The sequence below is a fragment of the Sus scrofa genome, chromosome 1, assembly GCF_054392235.1.
Source record: "Sus scrofa isolate SSC_HxYL_T2T_F1_AM1 chromosome 1, Sscrofa_HxYL_maternal_Yorkshire_Landrace_v2.0, whole genome shotgun sequence".
NCBI lineage: Eukaryota > Metazoa > Chordata > Mammalia > Artiodactyla > Suidae > Sus > Sus scrofa.
The window spans coordinates 286,720,581-286,737,097 of record NC_139383.1 but is presented as its reverse complement, the minus strand read 5'-3'; the positions used below and the strand labels follow the sequence as shown (position 1 = coordinate 286,737,097).

At 60.2% G+C, this 16,517-nt stretch overlaps 1 protein-coding gene across 19 annotated transcripts in view; it reads left to right on the top strand.

The window, feature by feature from the left end:
- SARDH (sarcosine dehydrogenase) overlaps positions 1 to 16,517 on the top strand; it is a 64,833-nt gene that overhangs the window by 6,141 nt on the left and 42,175 nt on the right. For 18 of the 19 annotated variants that reach the window (XR_014843786.1, XR_014843747.1, XR_014843753.1 and 15 more), the window contains 5 exon segments: positions 135 to 235; positions 8,098 to 8,202; positions 9,376 to 9,505; positions 12,568 to 12,654; positions 12,951 to 13,041. Coding sequence is in view for 16 of the 19 variants with exons in the window: in XM_021090883.2 (XP_020946542.2) it covers positions 135 to 235; positions 8,098 to 8,202; positions 9,376 to 9,505; positions 12,568 to 12,654; positions 12,951 to 13,041 (514 nt within the window). In the remaining 3 variants the exon portion in view is untranslated. 19 annotated transcript variants of the gene reach the window in all.

The following is a 16,517-nucleotide window of genomic DNA, read 5'->3' as shown; positions in this document are numbered from 1 at the left end:
CTCCTGAGTGCTGCCCTGGCCGCCCCCTAAGCCTGGCCTTTCTCAAGGGTGGGCCCCACAGCATACAGGCCCGCAGAAGCGCCCAGTGCCCACCGGGTGCCGGCAGAGCTGAGCTGTCCATGTTCTGCCCGCAGGAGTGTGGGCAGGTGCCGTGGGCCGGATGGCTGGAGTCAAGGTCCCGCTGGTGGCCATGCACCACGCCTACGTTGTCACTGAGCGCATTGAAGGGATCCAGGTGAGAAGCCAGCCCCAGGTGCCATGGCGGGCTGTGGGAGACTGGCTTGTGGGGTGGTGCGGGGGCCTGGCTCTGAACCCCAGCGGGTGGTGTGACACTGCCCCAAGTGTCGGTCACGTCATCTGTGAAACCGACATGACCAGGTGTTTTGGGTGGTGTGACAATGAAATGGAGCAGCACAGACCCAACTCCAGGCTGCTGACGGGCCTTGGCCTTCCCGGCGGGGCTTCTCGTGGATGCTCAAGCCTGTTCCGCAGGGCGTGGCCTGTCTGGCTTTTGCCACGCTCTGCACCCCAGGCGTTTCCGGGAACCCCTGACTGTTTGCATGCTCCCAAATCTGCCTGGGGGCGTCTCAGAGGACACCAGCCCTTGGAACCTCCCGGGAGCGCTGGAGACCTCTGCCTATGCACCCCTCCCCTCTCCTCCCTCTGTCTCTGCTCCCGTGCTGGTGGCTGGTAGCTTCCTGTCGCCTTGTCATCGACCACGCTTCTTTCCCTCCAGCCATCCCGCAGCCATCCCTTCTTCGTCCTTCCACCCATCCCCCTCCGTCCGTTCCTTTTCTTATCTATCCCTTTTCCCTCCCACCCCTCTCTCCCCCACCCATCCGTCTAGGGTCCGCCCACTCATTCCCTTGGGTCATCTTGCGGTCCCTCCACCGTTCAGCCTTCACTCCCTCCCTCCCCCCTTAGCCCGTCATCCATCCATCCACCGGTTCACCTGTGTGTCCATCCATTCACCTGTCCATCCATCCTTCCGTGTATCCATCCATCCATCTCCCTCCACCCGTTCAGCTCCCCCTTCACCCATTTCTCTATCACCCATCCATTTATCAGCCCATCCTACCCTCCCTCCCCGCCCCTCTCTCCATCAAACATTGACTGGATCAGCTCGGTGCCCATTCTAGAAACAGGGGTGAGAACAGAGATACAGACCTCATTCTTGCCCAGGGGTGTTGGGAGGAGAGGACAAACAAGTGAATATACTTATTTATTTCGAAACAGGCTGACAGGGGCCCCCAGTGGGCAAGCACAGGGGCTCCAGGGACACCCAGTCTCTGGACAGAGCAGGCTCCTGGTGGAAGCCGTGTCTGAAGGGACTTTGAGATCTGAAGGGTGGGAGAGAGATGGGCGAGGCTGAGAAGGGGAGTCGAGAAACTGCAGGCAGTTCAGAGAAGTGGCCCTGGAGTATGGGGGTGGGCAGAGGAAGAGGCCAGACTGACCTCGTTTCGAATCAGAACCCAGCAGAAAGGAGCCTCGTCCCTGCCCTGAATGGGCCTGGCTTCCCTCTGGTCCCCAGGCTGGCTGCTGGATGGACCCAGCCGTGGAGGGGCTGGGAGGCTGGGGCAGGGCTGGGGACCCACCCGCTCCTGCCCCCACCCCCGATTTCCTGGGTTCATGGATGAGTTTACCGTAACCCGGCACACTCCCCCGAGGCTGCTCTGTGCCACGCTGGGGGAGGGGGGGGGGACGCTGGGAAAGACAGGACTCCCCCGCCAGTTGGTGGGCTGAATCCTTGGTCCTGGTTCTGGGGGAAATATCCTTGGTGGCCACCAGAGGTCGCCCTCCAACCGCAGTGGGTTCTGGGGGGCTGGGCTAGAGCTGGGGCACAGAGCAGGGCTGTATCTGAGCAGGATTGCAGGGCATCCACAGAGCCCAGGATGGGGCTTAGTCTCTCCAGGCTTGGCTTTGAGGCACCTTTCAGGAAGAAGCAGGGGAGTGGGGCCAGGGACCCCCTTCGTGAGTTTCAAGGTCAGAGCCTGGGGTTTCTCCTGTTATTCACAAACACTGCTCTACCCGGGAACCTGGGAGCCTCTGGGAGCCCCAGGCTGCACTGGGCCAGCAGGAAAGGGCCACCAGTCCCCGAAACTCTGTGACTCTTTATAGGAGAAAAGAGATTTGGGGCTGGGGGCAAAGCTTCCCCAGGCTCTGGGGGAGGCCAGCCCCTCCTGAGGCAGAATGAACCTGGCCCTGACCTCCCACGTGGTCTGACTCTTGGGCCGTCAGGGAACAAGCTCCTTTAGGCCGAGGCAGGTCCCACAGTCAGGTCTCTGGGGTTTGTGCCGGGGACCTCTGATGCTTGGCCCGTCCACGTCTGACAGGAAGCCCCCACGGCTTGGCGGTCTCGCACTGCAGGGCAACGACTGCTCAGGTCTGGGCTTGCGGTGTTGGGGACCTCGGCGCCCTGGGGTGGCCCTTGAGGGCTCAGGTCTTGGCCACCTGAGCCACATCATCTTTATTCTTGGGTGGCCAGAGGGCTGTGCTGCCCCAGGGACCCCCGGTTCTGAGAAGTTGACCCAGTCCTGGGTCCTAGCCGGGTGCTGCCCCCGGCTCCTCTGTGACCTCCCCCTTCCTCTCTGGGCCTGGTCTCTGTGTCCCTCAAATGCGGTGACCCAGGTGCTGCCAAGGGCCTGGCATTCCACCATCCTCCCCCTGTTCTTGCCGAATCTGCTCTGCGGGGGTACAGAGCAGTGGGAAAAGGCCCAGGCGCAGGGTCTGCACCCCGCCTCCTCTGTTACCCAGCCAGGTTTGTTCAGGTGCACCTGAGCCTCAGTTTCCTCTTCTGCAAAATGGGCACTAATTGCAGCTACTGCATAGGGCTGTGCTGAGGGAGGAACCAAGTGATGGGCCGAATTCAGGGCTGAGCACAGAGCCTGGCCCGTAGCAGGTGCCCAGTAGGTGAGGACCATAGCTGGTGTTTCAGAGGGAGGGACCAGGAAAGGCTGGAGCATCAGGCTGGCTTCCTGGAGGCAGCAGCCAACAGGATCTGGAAGGGCACGGGGCCAAGAGAAGCGGAAGTGAGTAGGCTGAGCTCCGGAGCAGCAACTCCAGTGGGACCAGGGTCACCCCTATGTGGTGGGCTTCCCCCTGGAGAGGGTAGTGACCCCATGGACGCCTCAGGGCTGAGCTTTGCGCGTGCTGGGCCCTCTGAGGCCAGGCCCTGGGGACACGGATCCAGCTGGACAGGAGTCATGGCTTTCCCTGGCCACCAGGGGTCCCCACTCTCCCGCTCTGAGGGTGCTCCCGCATTTTGTTTTGTTTTTGGAGTGGTGGTGGCAGGGATGAGATCATTGGGACTGTTGCTGAAGCGTCGTCACGAGACCTTCCCGTGGGCCTCTGGACAGCGGTCCTTCAACGTGGACGTTCTTAGTTCGATTCTGCGGAAAAGCCAGACACCTGGGAGACTGGAGCTGCGGGGAGAGGCTCTGCAGGTGAAGCCTGTTTGGTCTTCGCCTGTCCTGAGAGGGGGCACAGAGAGGGGTCACCCCCGATGTGTCCATCTCCAGGGCAGGGTGACAGAGAGAGGGGCTGAGGGACCCCAGTGGAGGGAGGAGCCTCCTCCCGCTCCGGCTTTCTCAAATGATTTCGTTTTGTCTATTTGTGCCTTGATTAGTTGAATCTGTCGTCAGTATTTGCAGGATCATGACTCTGTAAATATCAACTCCCGAGTAAATAATGTCCACCTTTTTGTTTTTCCTGGAGTCATTCATAGTTTTTTTCCCCCCAGTTGTTCTGTTTTGTGTGCAGCCATCACCAATTCTATCTATCATCTCTGTCCCTAAAACCCATACACGTTATCAATCCCACTTCCCACCCCTCCCTCAACTTAGAAGGTCACACCTCTGATTTCCGTGTTCATGGCTTTTCCCACTTCGGACTTTTAATGAAATGGAATCGTATCGTACGCGGCCCTTTGCGACTGGCTTCTTCCAGTCTGCATGACATTACCGAGGCTCACGCGTGAGGTACAGGATTTCATTCTCTTTACGGCTCAGTTGCGTCCCCGTGTGAACCGCGGTGCATCTATCCATCCGTCTGCTGATGGAATCGGAGTTCTTTCCACTTTGTGGATAACGCCGTTGCGAGTCCCTGTGCGGATGCAGGTTTGCAGTTCGCTTGGGTAGATGCCTTGGAGTGGGGTTGCCGAGGCGTGGAGGAACCGTGTTCAACTGCTCGAGGGGCTGTCAGACGGTCCTCCGAAGCAGCTGCCCCATTTTGCCTTCTCATCCACAGTGTGTGAGTGTTGGGGCTTCTCCGCATCCTCAGCAATACTTGCGGCTGTCTTTCCGGTTCTGGCCATCCCAGCGGGGGGAGGGGGGTATCTCCAAGTTTGGAGCTGCATTTTCCTAACGACTAGATGCTTACGTGGCCATTTGCATATCTTCTTTGGGGAACCCGCTGTTCCGATACTTTGCTCTTTTTTATTGGCTTATCCATCTTTTTATTGACGTAGAAGCGTTCGCCATACGTGCTGGGTACAAGTGCCTCATCAGATTTATGATTTGCGGATACTTTCTCCCATGCTGTGGGTCCTCTTTTCACCTTTTTAATAATATTGCTGGCCACCCAGAAATTCTTAATTTTGACGAAGTGCAACTTAGGTATTTTTTTCTCGAGGCTCACGTTTTGGTGTCATAATTAAGAAGGCATTTCCTAACCCAGGTCACAAAGACTCACTCCTATATTTCTTCTCGGAATTGTGTGGTTTTAGGTCTTGTACTTAGGCCTCTGATCCAGCTTGATGCAGCTTCGTGCATGGTGTGCGAAACGGGTCCAGCTTCACTCTTTGGCAGGTGGCTCTTCAGCATCCCAGCATCATTTGTTCAGGATTCCGCTTTTCCCATGGAACTGCCTTGGGCATCCTTGTGGCAAATCGCTTGACCGCAAATGTGAGGGTTTGTCTCTGGACTCTGGGTTCCAGTCCATTGATCTCTGTGTGTCTACCTGTACTGCTCTGTCTTGGTTACAGTAGCTTTGTAGTAAGTTTTGGAATCAAGAGTGCAAGTCTGCCATGTTTGTTCTTCTTTCTCAAGACTGTTTTGACTATTCTGGGTCCCTTGCATTTCCATATAAATTTTAGGATCAGTGTGTCAACTTTTGCCAAGAAGCCAGCTGAGATGTTGGTAAGGACTGTGTTGCATCTGGAGATCCGTTTAGGGACTACAATCTTCTTAGCAAGTCTTTGTTTTGTAAACATGAGAGGGCCTTCTGTTTATTTACGTCTTCTTTCAAAAACACTTTCTAATTTTTAGAGCGTAAGTTTTGCCTTCTTTTGTTAAATGTATTTGAAAGCATCGCAATATTTTTGACGCTATCATAAATGGAATTATTTGTCTACTTTCATTTTCAATTGTTCACTGCTAGGGTACAGAAATACCATGGTTTCTGTTGGTTGTATATTGACCTTGTGTCCTGCAACCTTGTTGAACTATTTTATAAGTTGTAATCGTTTTTCGTGGGTTCCGTAGCATCTTCTATATGTAAGATCACGTCATCTGCACGGAGAGATGGTTTTACTACTTCTTTTCTCTTCTGGATGCTTTTTCTTACGTCCTCCTGCCTGATTGGTGCTCTGGCCAAGGCCCCCAGTACACTGCTGAATGAAAGTGGTGGTAGTGGACATCTTTCTTGGTCTGGTCTTAGCGGAAAACCTGAAAATAAGTGTGTATTTGCTGCGGTTTCTTATCAGCTACCTTTTATAAAAAGTTCCCTTATATTCCAAGGTATTGAGTGTTTTTTATCATGAAAGATGCTTTGTCACGAAAGCATTCTATCAAATGCTTTTTTTCCATTTCCATGATGGTTTTCTACTCTTTTTTTTTTTTTTTTTTTTCTTTTTAGGCCCACACCCGCGTCATATGGAAGTTCCCAGGCTAGGGGTTGCATCAGAGCTATAGCCTCCATCTGGGATCTGCGCCACAGCTCACAACAACGCCAGATCCCTGTCCAACTGAGAGAGGCCAGGGATTGAACCCACATCCTCATGGACACCAGTAGGATTCGTTTCCTCTGTGCCACAGTGGGAACGCCTCCGTTATGGTTGGTTATGGGATATGGGATATTGAATATAATTCCCTGTTCTATACAAAAGGACCTTGTTGTTTATCCATTCTATATATAATAGCTTGCATCGATGAGTCCCAAACTCCAATCTCAAATGCTTTTTTTGCATTATTGAAATAGCGACTTCCACCCTTTATCGGTATGAGTGTACGTTACATAGATTGAGTTTCCGGTGTCAAACCAACCTTGCATTCCTGAAATAAATCCCATTTGATCATGCTATATAATCCTTTTTACATGTTGCTAGATTCAGTTTCCTAATATTTTGTTAAGGATACTTGCGTCTGTGTTCACAACTGTCACAACTTCCCCCCGAACATCCCAATAGATCTGTCAAACAGCTATGGATACTATTTTCTGCATTCTCGTACACAGCAGAGAAACCGCATAAAGTCTGTGACTCCCATTCCTTCCCTGGAGGACTCCTGCTGCTGCCCCTGACCTTTTCCAAGCAGCCTCTGCTTGCCTCTCCCCGGGACCTTCCCTTCTGTTGGGATCTGCTCTCTCTGGATCCATGGCACCGTCTCTGGACACTTACTGAGAAGGGTACGTGGGAGGGAAATGTTTTGTGCCCAGGAATGTCTGAAAAAAAGTCTTTATTCTTTTCTGACGCTTGACGGATGGATCGACTGGGTCAAGAACTCTGCCTAAAATCATTGTCAGAAGGTAGAGGACTTTGCTCCAGGTGGTCCAGCCTCCAGGGATGCTGCTCCTTTATTGAGGACCCACCTGTTCGCCTGATGCTCTGATGTCCCACCCTGACTTGACCACAGCGTGGGCCTGGTCCAGTCGCAGGACTTGGTGGGCCCAAGACTGAGATTCCGATTTTTCAATCTGAAAAAATCCTCTTGGATTTTTGCTTTGACTTCTCTTCTACTCCGTTTTCTCTTCCTGGAATCCCTGTAAAGAGGCTGTCAGACCTTCAGGATTGACTTTTTAATTCACTATTTTTTTTCCCCTTTCCCGATTTCCATGCCTTTATCCATTTTAGCCTAACATCTGGAAGATGTTCTTGGCCTCATCCAACCCCCTGTAGGGTTTCTCACCTCGATGGTCGTATCTCACGTAAACCTCCTTCTAGATCTGGGACTGTTCCTTTTCCATAGCGCCTTGTCTCGGGGACCACACCTCTCAGATCTCTGCGGACCTCATCGTGGTTTTGCTTTGAAGAGGGCATTTCCACAGGCTGACCAGGGAGCACAGGGGAGCCTCTTGTAGGGGGTTGAGGGGCAAGCCCTTCTCTTCAGTGGGTGAGGGACCTCAGCATCAGTGTCTGGAGTTGTCCCCAGGCCACCCAGTGTCTCCACAGAAGAACCTGGGATCTGCTGTCAAGCGAGGAGGGGGATAGCAGCCCTCTGCTCCCCTCCCCCGAGCCTGCAGCCTCTGGGAACCCATTTCTCCAGAGACAGACCTCAGGGCTCCAGGGGCAGGGACAGAGGGGCTCTGGGTCCATCTGCCTGGAAGAAACCTGAGTCTGTCTTCCTGTTCACACACCTGCAAAGGCTCCCTCACACTTACTCACACACCTGTATACTCAGGCACAAGCATGAGCGCACACACATGTGTACTTGGCACACCCCACCCCTGCCCCCTGCACAGGGACCTGGGGTTGCCCCAGACTTGGCCTCTACAGGTTGGAGGGAGCCGAGGTGGCAAACTGGCCTGGCTCTTCCGCCTCTGAGCCAAGGTGCTGCCCCTCCCCCGCCCACCACTCCCCTCCCCCACTCACCCCCCCCCAGGGCTGGTTGAGAGCTGCTGTCGACTCCCCTGTTGTCTTAGCTCCGTGGGGTGTACCTTGTTTTTCTCTCCCTTCCCCATCTTTGTGGCTATTTGGGGGGAGCATTGAATGGGGTGGTTTGTCCACTGCATAGGGCGAGGCCCAGGTCCACGCTATCCTCGGGGTCCTGCAATGAGGAGGGGGTGCTATGGGCCCAGCGTGGGCCCGTGACCCCGGGTGGAGGTGCTGGGCCCACCGCCTCGCCCTCGCAGCTGACCCCGAGGTCTCTCTACTCCGCCTTCTAGAACATGCCCAATGTCCGCGACCACGACGCCTCCGTCTACCTGCGCCTGCAAGGGGACGCCCTGTCTGTGGGCGGCTATGAGGCCAACCCTGTCTTCTGGGAGGAGGTGAGAGACGAGGGCTCGGGAGAGGGCCTGGGGCTCAGCGAGGAGAAGCGTCTTCCCAGATGCTCACCTGGGAAGTGGCGGCTCCCCCCTACAAGGTCAAACCCATTTTTCTCTGATGCCTGAAGACCTGGGCACATGGGCAGATCCAGGCCCCGGGCTGGTGCAGGGCTTGTGACAAAACCTCAATGGTTAGAGGCTGCAGAATGTGAAATACCGACTCTGGGAGATTGTGCAAACACCGAAGCCCTCTGTCCAGCAGTAAACAGTCCCATGCCCGCCCCATCCCCTGCGGCTGCAGCTGCGTCTCCCCCAGGCCCGGGCTGCTCTCCTGGCAGCTCCTGGGGTTGAGACAGGCCCAGCAGCCCCAGCAGCTCCCCCAGGCTCCTAGAGCTGGCCACCCGAGCTTCCGTAATCATGTGTCTGGTCTACCACTTGGATGATAAAATGACTGTTTGGGGCCAGACATTCTTTTACTTTAGGGAGAAAGAAGGACTCCAAGAGAAAAGTCCCTCTCCCCAGAGGCCTTTATTCTGGTGGGGAGACACGGAATAAATAAGCAAGGAAGTAACGCACTTTTGGAGGATGATCTGAGTGTGAAGTTAACTCACCACCTGACCGAGTGAAGTCAGCAGGTTAAAGATAAGCCTCGCGAGGCCCGAATGGAAGGATGTCCTCCGACTGTGGTCAGGCAGGGCTCCCGGAGGAGGGGACGTCTGAGCACAGGCCTGCAGACGGAGGGCGTCGGAGGAGCTGCCCCGGGTGGAGGTGAAGGCCCGCGGTCCCCTCCGGCTTGCCCTTCCCGAGGAACTGAAGGAAGCTTCGTGTGGCCTTGGGCCAGTGGTGCACGCGGGCCGGGCCAGCGCGTGTAGGATTCTGCGGGCCATGGAGGGTCACGGAGCCTGGAGAACAAGCAAGGGCATGAGCTGACCTAGGGGAACGGGTTGAAGGAGGGTGGGAAGCAGGGCGACCCGAGAGGGGCCTTTGCAAGAATCAAGGGAAGAGCAGGTGGGCTTGGGTCCGGGAGGGAACGGGGAGCAGACCGCCCCCGCCCCAGGGTAAGAAGGGGAGACCAGCCCAGCCCTGTCCCCCACCTAACCTCGGAGGCTGGCCAGACAGGGGTGGCCACTCCCGCGGGGCGGCTGTCACAGGGCAGGTCCCCGCCCGCCTCCCCAGGTGTCAGACAAGTTTGCCTTTGGCCTCTTCGACCTGGACTGGGACGTGTTCGGCCAGCACATCGAAGGCGCCATCCACCGAGTCCCGGTGCTGGAGAAGACAGGGATTAAGTCCACGGTCTGCGGCCCAGGTGAGGGGGGAGGCGAGCCCGCCCCTGGACGGCCGTGCCTCCGCCCGGGGCCTTCGGGGCGGCCCTTCCTCCTCCCAGCAGGCCAAGGGCCTGAGCTCCACTTGGGCAGAGCTTTGCCCACGGGCACCGGCCAGGCCTCTCCCCACACCCCAGTGTGAGCCCCTCCTGATGTCCCCGCCCGGCCTCAGTCCCCCGTTATTGTCCCTGGCACTTGGTGTGGCCGTCTGTAAGATGGGATGAGCCCCCCGCCTCCCCGCCAGGTCCCTGTGAGGCTGAGCGAGGAGAGGAGGCCAAGCCCCATCCTGGGGCCATGCTCACAGGGCTTCCGACCCCAGTTCCGGATGGGCCTCCCCCCTCTGCTCTCCGGCCTCGGCAGCCAGGCCGACAGGGTCTCACACCCACACAGTGTGGACAGGCCTAAGCCGCCCCCCGCACCCCGGGCAAGCAGAGCTGAAGGAGGCTGGAGCGGAAGGCCATGAACAAAGCGGCCTGGCTGGCCATGCACTGCCCCTGCCCCTGCCCCTGCCCCGCAGGCCAGTGCTCAGGTGGTTGGAGCACCAGCAGGGGAAGGCTCGGACCCCAGAGCTGAAGCATCCGCTAAGGCCTCTAGTTTATTCTCGCGAGGCCCGCTGGCCAGGCTAGACTCCGTCCCCACGCAAGTTGCTCACAGCTCAGGGAGAGGTGACTGCTCCAAGAATCCACCCTGGGACAGAGCCATCGTGGGCTTTGCCCAGGGCACTAAGGGATCCTGGTGGGCAGTGAGGAGCCAGCAGTCTGAGCTGGGTCTCAAGGGCTGTGTGCAGACGAAGAAGATTCCAGAATAAGACTGCAAGCCCAGGGGCAACATAAGGGGGCTTTGGTGTGAAGGAGCTCATACCACGTCCACTCAGCTCCCGAATGCCAAGCACCTGCCCTGCGCCCGGCCTGCGAGGAGCAGGGCGCCTGTTGGGGGCCGGGCAGAGCTCATGCGGCGGGAACCCACGGGGGGGGGGGGGGCAAAGCCTCTCCCACTGTCCGAGGCGGGGTGAGGGGCAGGCCAGGCCAGGGGAGGGGAGGCCCCGACACCCAGTCTGTGGCCTGCCGGGGTGTCCAGCCCCCTCCTTCCCGGTGCACTTGGCGTCTACACAGCTGCCCGCCCCTGCTGCTTTCATCTGTTCGGTTCGTGAAGGAGCCTTTGGTGAGAAGGGAGCTTTCCTGGGGGAAGCAGATGGAGCTCCCCGACAGCCACAGGGGACTTGGGGGGCCAGGCTGCGGGCTTGGGCCGATGACTAGAGGCCCCAGCAGCTTCCCGGGGCTGGCGTGGGACTGAGAGTGAGAAACCCAGGCCTGCAGAAATCCCGGGAGTGCCAATAACCCGGGAGCAAACTCGTCTTAATTAGACGGAGGGCCATGGCCCGTGACGCCCACTGGGGCAGCTTGGGCCTGGTTTCCCGGCTGTAGGGGACGTCAGGACTTCTCACCAGGGAGGACGAGCCGGTCAATGGCCCTCGGCCTCCAGGACAGGACAGGGCAGTCCCAGGCCCCCTTGACTGCAGGGAAGCTGGGGGCAGGCGGACCTCGGACCTCTCGTTCTGAGGTCGGTCAGTCAGAGCCCAGGTGGGGGCCCCCCCTTCGGTGCTGCATCCTCTTGAGTCATTTGTTAAAAATCCAACCACCCTCGCCCCCCAAACCCCCCTCCTGCCAGCGTGCTCCTCAAATTCCTGGGGTGGGGGGGCCTGTTCAGAACTTCCTGGAAACAAGTCCATCTCGCCCCAAGCCCCAAGGGCTCACTGGGCCATCCCCGAACAAAACCACAGCCTCCCCTGCTTTCCGCTGGCTCTCACCTCCCCCAAGCCGCGGCCACAGCCTCTCACCCCATCTGGGCCCTCTTGGCCTCCCCCAGCCCCTCGCAGAGCCAACTCCCTCCCCTCCGGGAAGCTCCTGCCACTTTCTCAGGGGGCTCCCTCCCCTCCTGGGGCCTCCGAGGCCCTGCCCCTGGGCCCTGCCCTCCTCTCCCACCCCTCCCCACCCTCCCCTGCAGCCTCTCTGCCCTGGGGGGTCGAGGGAAGCCGAGATCTTTGGAACTTCCAGGGTCGTAGGGGCTGGCCGGCCTCCCTCAGCTCAGAGACACAAGAGCAGAGCCCGGGGTCGGCCCGTCTGCGCTTGTGACCTGCGTGCACAAGGCTAAGGACCCGGCTGGGGCGACTGAGACCCCGTGCAGCGCGGCCACCTCATCTGTGACCCGGGGGACTGATGGCGCCAGGGTGGCGGCCAGGAGCGGCCACCCTCCCGTCCCGCCAGAGCCCTTAGTCCATTGTGCTTTCTTCCCAGACACCTGTTTTTTGCTTATTGACACATGTGTCTGAGGCCCCCACCCTCCCGTCAGCCCCCCCAGGGTGGCACTGGTCTGGTTTGGAGCTGCCTCCCCGGCCGAGGGCTGGCCTCACGCAGGTGGGCTGCGCAGTTTGTAGACGGACCCACTCAGAGCCCTGCGTGGTGAGTCCCAGGCTCCCGACTTGACACATGCAAAACTAAGGCTCCTCTGAGCCCAGGTCAAGCCGGGTTTGAACCGCGACCATGGCTACAAAGGCCAGCTCTTCATAATTGTGCCCGAGGGGCCCTCTCCCTCCCCACCCTGGCCTCGGCCTGGGGCAGGCTGGCCGCAGATGGGAGCGGAAGGCTTGGTCCCCTCTCCCAAAGAATCGAACAGTCCTTCATGCACTGGCGAACATGCATCAAGCGCCTAGAGGGCAAGAATGCCCGGCAGGGACACAGCCGGAAGATGGTGATGGGGGCTCACCAGCAAGAGAATGGCCAAGATCACAAGACAGTGGCGGCCCCGCCAGGCAGAACCCAGTTCAGGTCGAAAGTTCTGGCAGTAGGGGCAGAAGAGCTGGGGAACATGGCAGGAGCAATCAGGGAGGCTCCCTGGAGGAAGCGGCATGGAGCTGGGTCTTGAGGAGGGCGGGGGTCTGGAGGAAGGAGGCCCTTGCCCACCCTGGCCTCCGTGACTGCCCTCCTGGGAGACCCCACCCAGGAGCCTGTGGCTGGAAGGGAGCTTGAGGGCTCTCTCTCCCTTTCAGAGTCATTCACGCCGGACCACAAACCCCTGATGGGGGAGGCGCCCGAGCTCCGCGGGTTCTTCCTGGGCTGTGGGTTCAACAGCGCAGGTGAGTGGGCAGCCTCACCTCCCCCCCCCCCGGCCCCCAACATCCCCCTGAGAGAGGGCGGGTTGGCCTCTCCCCTGGGGTGGGGGGCTGGGTCTAGGGGCACCGGAGCCCCTGACAGGGGTGGAGACGGGCCAGGCCTGCAAGAGGGGGTGAGGTCCCGGCGTGGGGGGCACGTGGACCCCAGCATGACACGCAGGGCTGAGGGGCTGATGCTGCCCCTGGGGTTGGGAAGGGCTGGAACTGGGGTGCGGGGCCCTGGGGGGTGGTTCGCAGACCCGTGGCTCCGCTCCTGCCAGGCATGATGCTGGGCGGTGGCTGTGGGCAGGAGCTGGCCCACTGGATCGTCCACGGGCGCCCAGAGAAGGACATGCACGGCTACGACATCAGGCGAGTGTGTGCTGGGCCCGGGGCCAGGGGGCTGCCCTAGGATGGGGTAGGCGGGGTCAACAAGGAGGGCTCTTTGGAAAGTGCCTTCCCTGAAAGCCAGAGGGCTTCTTGGAAGAGGCGGCAGTAAGGAAGGACAGGGAGAAAGGCTGCCGGTGGGGGTGGGTGGTGCTTGGGGCGGGGGGGCTCTGGGTTTGATGGATCCACAGCCTTACAGTGTCCAGGATCTCCTGTCCCACGGTCCTGCCAGATCCTCCTGACCGCTCTGGGATCAGCAGCGGGACCTCATGATCCCACTTTGCAGATGGGGACACTGAGGGCAGGGAGTGGGAGGGACCGCAAGGCTGCCCAGGGGGTGGGGCCGAGCTGGGATGGTCCCAACTAGGACATGTGCGTGTCGGGGGGGCAGGCAGCATCCTTCACTCACCAGGAGCTGGAGTGAATCCGACCCTGGCCGAGCAGCCTTTGTCCCTTTACCCCGGGGCGGGGGTGTGTGCTGTGAATGTCACCGGCAGCAGGGAGCAGGTCCGTGGAAGTAAATCACTTCTCAGAATCAGGTCTGTGCACGGAACCACTAAACAAACCCGAGCTGAGGCTTGGGGGGCAGGGGGTGCTGATATCAGAGCTGGGAGGTGTTCCGGTTGCCCACCGCCCTCTGTGTGTTGGGCCAGTGATACAGGCGCCCTCTGGCAGCGTCTGATCAGCAGGAATTGGCGGAGCTGGGGTCTGGTCCCTGGCGCAGTTCTGTGGCCCCAGCACTGCAGGTGGCGGTCAGGGTGGCAGCTCGGAGGGGCCTCTGTGGGTGTTCAGCTGGCTCTGCTGTGACGCCCTCCCTGCCCCCGAGGCAGGCAGTCTCCCTGTGAGACCCCAGCTGCTGGGCAGGGTGGGGTGGGGGGCAGCGCTGGTTCTGCTCAGTGCGCCCCGCTCCTCTGCTAACCTCGTCCCTTCCTGACCTGAGGCCGTGACATCCACAGGAGGGGGTGTCTGGCCCCGACAGAGACAGACAGACAGACACTGAGACCCGCTCCCCACTGCCACCCCCTCCATGGTGCCCAGCGCAGCGTGGTTTGTTCTGGCTCCGCTTCAGAGCCTGTTTGGGGCTGTGCCCACGTGCTCTCCCAAGAGAGGAATGTTCCAGAAATGATAAAAGCTGCTCGGGGCCTCAGGGATGGGCCGGTCCAATCCCCTTCTGTACAAACAGCAAAATAGGCGCCCATGCGGGAGGCGACTGGCCCAAAGTCACCCAGTGCGCCAGGTGGGGGGCAGGGAGCTGGCTGCCAGCCTTGCAGGGCTCTCTGTGTCCCTGGCCTCCCTCGGCTCCCGCTCCAGAACTGGATGGACAGAATCGCCCACTTGGCCTCCGGCCTTAGCAGTCAGGCTGCGGGCCACTCTCCCAGGGGGTCTGAGCCCCCATCTCACAAGCTGACACTTCAGTGGGAGGGTCCGGTGGCTGGGCTGTGGGTGGAAGGCAGAGCTCCCGCCTCTGCCACGGCCCAGCCGGCCTAGGGTCACAGGTTGGAAGGCAGGGGGTCTGGGGAGGGGGCCCCTGAGGGCTGGGGCCCAGTGGGTGGGGGCGGGGGCTGCGATCTAGTCAGCCCACCCCCCTGGCCTGGGTAGTGCACCCCAAGAGATGACCGGCTGCTGGCCTCCAGGCCCGAGCGGTCACTGACGGGGCGTCCACATCCAGCCAGCGCCCCCCTCCCTCTCCCCACCATCATCCTGGACCAGCCGCTGGCACCGGGCCTCTCAGCTAATGAGATGCTCTGCTTCCCTGGCCCTGAGCGGGGGATGCAGATGAGACACAGGCCCCGCGAGAGGCAAAGCCAGGAAGTGAGGGCGCCGAGCACCCCCCGAAGCAGGCAGCGCTGGTCGCCTGCGTACACACTGGGAAGGTCAGAGCCGAACTCTGACCAGGGTCACCCCTCGTCTTACACGACAAGGGCAGGCCCAGGGAGGGATGTGCCAGGTCCTCAGGGCCCAGGGCCGCGTCCAAGGCACGTCTGGACCCCGGGCTGCGTGGGAGGCTCCTGGGGCTGACCTGGCATCAGGTGGCCTCCAGGCCATGGCAGCTGTCTCGTGGGTGCCCGTGGTAGCACCCCCTTCGGAGACCCGGAGGGGTTCTCCGCATCCCAGCGGAGATGCCTATTAGCCATGTGGCTCCAGCCTGTTCCTCCTCCTCTCCGACCTCGTTTTCCCCGCCTGTGAAATGGGAGCAGTGACCCTCCTCTCGGCCGAGTGGGTCTGAGCCTCGGGGTAGGGCTGCCTCCCCCAGGGCCTGGCATAGGCGGCGCCTGCACGTGCGCCGTTGCTTTTAGGGAAAGTCCTTGGGGTGGGGGCAACCAGGAGGGCAGAGTTGCTCCTTATTATGTCAGGAGGGTGGCTGGATGCTGGCCCCGGCCCCGGCCCCTGGCTTCGGGCCCCTCTGCCCGCTCGTGTGCAGGTTGGAAGGGGCAACCCCATCTGAGGGGGCCACCGGCGGTGGTCCTCCCCTGCTGCTCTCTGCTCCTGCTTCTACTGAGCTGGGTGCTGCCCCCCCAGAGCCCCCTTCTCAGAGTGGCTGGGAGGGCAGCCTCGTCCCATCCCCGGAGCCACACCCCTCCTGGTGCCTGGGGATGTTTGACCATGGACGGGACAGCCGAGGGCCAGCCTCCTGGCCTGGCTCGGCCCCTCCCAAGCCTGCCGTGTGTCTCCAAACTCCCCACCCCTCTCAGCCTGCTCCTGGGACCCATCCCCAGACCCCTGGCCCGGCTCCTGCGGTGTGTTCTGGCAGCTCCTGGCCCAGCATAGCCAGGCCCGGGTTCAGTGGTTCTGGCAGCTCCTGGCTCGGCGTAGCCGGGCCTCGGTGCAGGCAGGTCTCTGGTCATGTGGAACGAACCAAATCATGGACCCGACACGTGGGGCTGCTCTGAGGATTGACAGACAGAAGGGTTCTTGCAGCTGGCACTCGGCCCTGGGCCTGCGTGGAAAAGAGCTCCTGAAATGAGTTACTGCCAACAACGTCTGTAATAATAATTCTCACACCTGCAGCCCCGCTGCCCTGCCCGGCTCAGATCACGCCGGCTAGAACTATGTGCAAACCAAGGGTCCGTGAGCCCCGACGAGGCTCAGACAGGGCCCCTGGGGACAGAAACACTGATGGGACACAGCTGGTGAGCAGGTGGCCCTGGAGGCCACGTGAGGTGCCAGCAGGTGGGGAGCGAGGTGGGGGCCTGACGAAGGGCAGTGACGGGCTGGGCACTGAGAGCTGGGCTGTGCCTGGGAGGAGGCTGCAGGGCCTGGCATGTAACCGCAGCCCCGTGGTTGTGCCCAAGCTGGCTCAGGCAGCCAGGGCCGGTCCAAGGAGACCAGGTGACCAGGTGGAAAGGCGGTTGTGCAGCCCTGGCGGTTCTGCCATGCGAAGGCTGGGGGAGGGGCACAGCCATGGGGGCGGGGCCTCTCAGCTCCGCAAGAGATAACGTGGGGGCTGCTGGCGGGAGTCA